Source organism: Phaseolus vulgaris, chromosome 3, assembly GCF_051622355.1.
Source record: "Phaseolus vulgaris cultivar YP4 chromosome 3, ASM5162235v1, whole genome shotgun sequence".
In the NCBI taxonomy this organism is placed as follows: Eukaryota; Viridiplantae; Streptophyta; class Magnoliopsida; order Fabales; family Fabaceae; genus Phaseolus; species Phaseolus vulgaris.
This window is the reverse complement of record NC_143500.1, coordinates 43447803-43452939: the sequence shown is the minus strand read 5'-3', so window position 1 is coordinate 43452939 and position 5137 is coordinate 43447803. Positions and strand designations below refer to the sequence as shown.

Sequence of the window (5137 nt, the reverse complement as noted above, 5' to 3'; positions counted from 1 at the left end):
ACAGATGTGTTGCCAGTGTAAAAACAATTAATTTAATATTTGGGCCAAACCACGAGTTTACGAACTACAAAAACGAAACACTATTACAGGAAAAGCATGGCTAAGGACAGAAAATTATCTTTCGAGATATTAGTTGGCCATCCATTACAATCTTCAGTTTAAAAACCTATGTTTTGCCATAAAGCATACGCTTCAAAGCCGCGGCAAACGAGATACAGCATCATCAAGTCTTACCCACCTTCCTATTTTATAAAACTGAGCAAACTTACCGCAATAACTAATACCAATAACAATAAAGGGGTATATTATAATTGGTTTCTTAGTGTGTACAACATGTAATTTTTTCTTGAGATAAGAGGTTTCCTCATTTCTTCCACATCAACAACTTTATCAATACAGAACAGCCAGGCAACCATAAAGTTATAGTGATACTTCCCAAATCTAATTTACTCACATGCAGAGCATGTTCAATTACATTTACAAGAGTTAGTTTTTTTTGTGTGCATGTTTCCACTCCCAATGGCCCAAACGTCTTCTGTTTGCAAAGCGACATTCCAGCAACTGCTATTACTTTATCACTCTGGTTAAATAATCATCAGAATCATTCAAACTCTTATCCTAGTTTCCAAGGGATTCCTTCGAATTTGGCTGCTATTGGCTTCTAATGCATTTTTTATGCTATCTTTCTGTTCTAACTCCAAGTTACACCGATTTTAATATTTTAAAATATTTGTGTAATATTTAAAAATATTAAAAATAGTGGAACTTAGACAGCACAAAATAACCTGTATAGAAGCTGGACTCCATTCCTAATCTTTAGCTTATTTCTGAACGTCATCAAACAAAAAAAAGATAGACCTAACACTAACAGAGCAACCTGATTATCTATGTATTTGTATGTCTCATCATAGTTCTATTTCTCAAATACTCGAACAATGGTGTCATCTGTTTGGCATCAAATTTGTCAGAAAAAAACAACCAACAGGAGTATATCTGTAGCCCATAAATCAAAGAAATAATAATAATAATAACATAAGAAGAAGAAAAAGAAGAAGAACCTTTTATCTTTTCTAAGGTGAGAGTCAAAAGGTTTATATTTCTCATAAGACCATCCCTTCTCAAATGAAGCATTTAACATAATACAAGTACAAATTGTATAACCAGAGCTCACAAGGCATCGACAAATATTTATCAGTACCTTTCACGTGATCAGTTCCATTGTCTACACTACAACAAACCCCAAACCAGTAACTGCAGGAGAGACAGAGAAATTGGTTGTGAAAAGCAAGCTACCAAGTATAAAAACGACCACAAATGAGAATATTATGACAAGTACGAGAGAAGCAAAAAACATGCAACTGTCAGCCAATTAAATTTCCTGATTTCTCATTCCTTTATTATCATACCAAGCAAATGAAATAATTTTCATTCTAAAATCTCAATCTTTCTTACACTGCATCTTCTCGAAAGTCATTCATTATCATATAAGTAGCCTACTGATCTTACAAAAAATTATTGTTTTAAATAAACTAACTCACTTTTCACATTATAGAACCAACTACTCATGTTGAAAGAATTTTCGACAAGCCAGTTCTATAAACATTTACATAGTTATACATATAATCCAATTTCTCTATTAAAATTATGCTAGTTTATTCTGTGGGTCTCTTGATCATGGGTGGAACGAGAAGGAAAGAGCAAAATATAAAAGGAACTATATATCAATGTAAAATGACTCAGCAGTTGTTGTATACACAGTAAATGGTTGTTTTGCACAAATTATTAGTAAAAACAAAATTTAAATTAAGTACCAATTTGAAAGAATACAAGGAGTCAAGTTGATGTTCGGATGGTAGTTGATTGGAATCAATGGTAAACCAGTCATATACCACTTATCTGAACCCCAAGGAAGCAGGAAGGAGAAATCATTCTTTGACGAAACTGAATCAAACCTATAAGATTAATGCATAACAATGCCATAAGGATATTCCCATACCTTGAAAAACTGGAAAACACTATTGACCTGTCTTCGTACTTACACTTAACACCAGTATATTGTTGGGTTCCTAAAAGAGAATCAATGGGAAACAATACAAAAAAATGTTCAAATGTCATGAAAAAAGCTGTATTTACAATTTTAACTCACATCAAAACTGGATGTCCAAGATCCCTTTCATGTGAGGAGAGAATTGGTTGTAGGAAAAAGAAGGACCAAGCTATAATAATGGCATGTATCTTATTTGTGCAAGATGGTCCAGCAACAAAATGTTGCAGCCATATTAAACAAATTCTAATTTTGCATAAAAGATTTGTTAAATGTAGTGAAAGGCTAGACACAAAGTAGCATACAACATAAACTAAAAGTATTTTTGTACCATCTTTCGTGGACAGAAATTCACAAGCCAGTAAAATGATTACAAATTTGCTTTTGAAAAACTGTAGTGACCTATAAGCAGAGACAAGGTAATATTAATATTGGTTGGTGGGGAGTGGAGGAAAGGAAAATGAGAAGAACATATCCCCTTCAAATGCCCTCCAATATTTGGGTGGATTTTATTTTCCCATGCTTCCCCCCTCCTCCGATTTCGTCCTCGCTCCTCCCTTCCCACTCATAAATCAAAAGATCACTCAGATGATAAAAACTATACGAAAACAATATAGAGTATGACTTGGCTAATGATCATTATTAACATATACCTTCAATTCATTAATACATAGCAACAAATATCTTAAGGGAGAGAGGTCATGACACATGACAGCATCATAAGTATCTCAGAGTGCAATAAATACAAATGCAATTACGTAAGAGAGAGAAAGAAAGATAGAAAATAAACATTACACATTCCAACACCACCAAAAAAGTTTACATCATCAGAAATTAAGTTTTTCAATTAAACATGACGTTCTAAATAGAAATAATAGACTTCAGAGAAGAGAAACTATATCAAAACATGAATAAAATAAATAGAAGCTTAAAGGAAATAACCCGCATGATTTAACCATTTTAAATGTATTGAATTTCTATACCACCTTATGTATTCACATACCAACATGAGTACTCTACATTACCACATGCACCATAAGATCAAACGAGAAACAACTTGATTTCAAGGTGCTCAAAAACTCATAACACTAGGCCAGCTAGATCTATGAAAATTAGATATCCCCTAAAATACAGACGATGATAAAAAAAAAAACAGAAAAGGACAGACCGCGGGCTCAAGATCTCTCGATCATGCTGCAGGAACGTGCCAACCGAAGAGTGAGGCTGCCTCCATGCACACTCGCCTCTGTCTCAACAGGTTCACATTCATAAGGCTTCCTACACCCGGGACAACGCCCATCCTCCTCCAGAATCCTCTTGTGGCAAAAGAGGCAAAGCCGAAACCCACAGAAACATGGCAAGAAATTCGTGTCCGTCAAATCCAGATCCTCACAGCAAATAGGACACGGGGACGGCGTGGAGACACGACCCCAGGGGACCCCTCCTACGCAGCGCCGATCAGGGTTCGGCATACTGTGCTGCTTAGACAAATTGGGCAAACTCTGAGGGCGAAAGGCGTCATCTGCCCTCCACGCTCGGTTACTACCAGAGCCCCAAGGGACCAATCTACTACTCTCGGGTTTTGAATTCGGAGACCCTAAATTGGACCCTTCACGAGGCAAAACCACAGGGGGTGAATCAGAACAAGGGTTTTCGTGCTTGTCATCGGCGGCTAAAGCATCTGCCATGGCCTCCCAATCATCCAAGCAACCATCATCATCGTCCTCACCTTCTTCTTCTTCTTCCTCCTCCTCGGTAATGTTCCCAGAACAGCACCCGCCGCTGCTTGAACTGCTGCTGCTGCTGCTCCCGCCGCTACTGCTGCCGGTGAAATTCGTCCCCGAATCGTTGCCGCACAACACGCCGGCGGGACAGTTGGTAGGAGACTCCGAATCGCTGTCATGATGGACCAATCCATCGTCCTCTTCGCCTTCGCGCCTCGTGTTAAGAGGCTCCAACGAGAGCTTGCCGTGATTTACAGCCGGCGGCGGCGCGCGAACGATGTCATCTTCCACACCGTCCTTGCATCCCTTACTCTTCACCGCACCTGAAACTCTCGGATGCAAATCGACAATACATACCAGAATCAAGGTGTGATGTGAATGAATCAATGGAGACAAAAGTGCGCACGTGCGCTCGTAACGTACCTTGCGATAGCCACTGTTCGCGGCGCGCATCGATTTTATATTGCTTCAATTTCGCAGACCTGTTAGTCTGGAACACACAGGCAATTGTAATCGATGAGATTGATGAGAATGAAAAATCTAATGCATGTATCATTAGAAAATTAAAAAACGAAAATAAATCGAACCCTCTTCTTCTTCCCGGGGTTCTTAGTGTTTGCGGCGGAGGGAATCGGCACGGCAGAGATTGAATCGGAAACCATGGCTTCGATTCGATTACAGACAAACAAGAGATTCGCAAAAACCCTAATTTGTGAGGGAGAACGAGCAGATAGAAAATTCTAGAGAGAGAAATAAAAACTTAGATAGAGAACAACAATGGATCACGGTAACTCCTCTGATCCTCTTGCCTTTTTTTGCAACAGAAGAGGTCCAGGTTTGAATCTTTATAGCTTGTTCAATTACCTAACTATCCCTTGTCATTTATTAAATTCTTGCAACTCAGAGTGACAATTCTCGTGGAGATTAAGACAGACAAGGTTATATATGTAAAAATCAGTATGTGCGATGCAACACGACGTCGTTGATATAGTTGCTACGTAAGCATATACTTACCCTATATTTATTATCATTGAAATAAACTCTTTAAATAAGTGCAACAATAATTCCCACTTGATTGTTTCTTGGAATATATATATATATTATAAATTTAATTTATCTTTGTAATAAATAATTTAATTATAATATAAATCATGTTTATAAAAAATATTAAATCAATTTACAAATAAGGATAAAAAGTATCTATTAAATAATTAAGAAAAAATATCTTTTATCGTTAAATACACCTCTAAATAGAAAAATAAATTTAATTATAATTTCAATTCTCTATTTAAGTTATGACATTGGTGTCATTATTATATTTCTTGATTTTACTATTTATATTATAGAAAAATCGTAAATATGATTTAAT

General features: G+C 36.7%; 1 protein-coding gene across 7 annotated transcripts; it reads right to left on the bottom strand.

Moving 5' to 3' along the window:
- Positions 1 to 280: 280 nt before the first annotated feature.
- Positions 281 to 4685, bottom strand: LOC137807826 (uncharacterized). Of its 7 annotated transcripts, XR_016519155.1 has the most exons (6): positions 4356 to 4587; positions 4192 to 4258; positions 3213 to 4091; positions 1997 to 2066; positions 1812 to 1896; positions 1049 to 1251 (listed from the first exon to the last, which is right to left on the bottom strand). XR_016519155.1 is itself a non-coding variant. In XM_090299536.1 (5 exons), exons 1-3 carry the CDS (start codon positions 4428 to 4430, stop codon positions 3220 to 3222), a joined length of 1014 nt encoding a protein of 337 aa, XP_090155662.1. In that variant the 5' UTR covers positions 4431 to 4587; the 3' UTR covers positions 1839 to 1952; positions 2040 to 2066; positions 3213 to 3219. The 7 variants fall into 7 exon arrangements, 3 of the variants coding, with proteins under 3 accessions (XP_090155663.1, XP_090155662.1, XP_068464743.2); XR_016519153.1 differs by having other exon boundaries at positions 1812 to 2066; XR_016519156.1 differs by lacking the exon at positions 1812 to 1896.
- Positions 4686 to 5137: the final 452 nt, after the last annotated feature.

What these genes read in the sequence shown, in the direction of transcription:
- LOC137807826 (XM_068608642.2), bottom strand. Translation starts at nt 4,430, where the DNA reads ATGGTTTCCGATTCAATCTCTGCCGTGCCGATTCCCTCCGCCGCAAAC. An exon ending in ACCCCGGGAAGAAGAAGAGG is followed by an intron (nt 4,259 to 4,355) that starts GTTCGATTTATT and finishes TGTGTGTTCCAG; the next exon opens with ACTAACAGGTCTGCGAAATT. An exon ending in CGAACAGTGGCTATCGCAAG is followed by an intron (nt 4,092 to 4,191) that starts GTACGTTACGAG and finishes CGAGAGTTTCAG; the next exon opens with GTGCGGTGAAGAGTAAGGGA.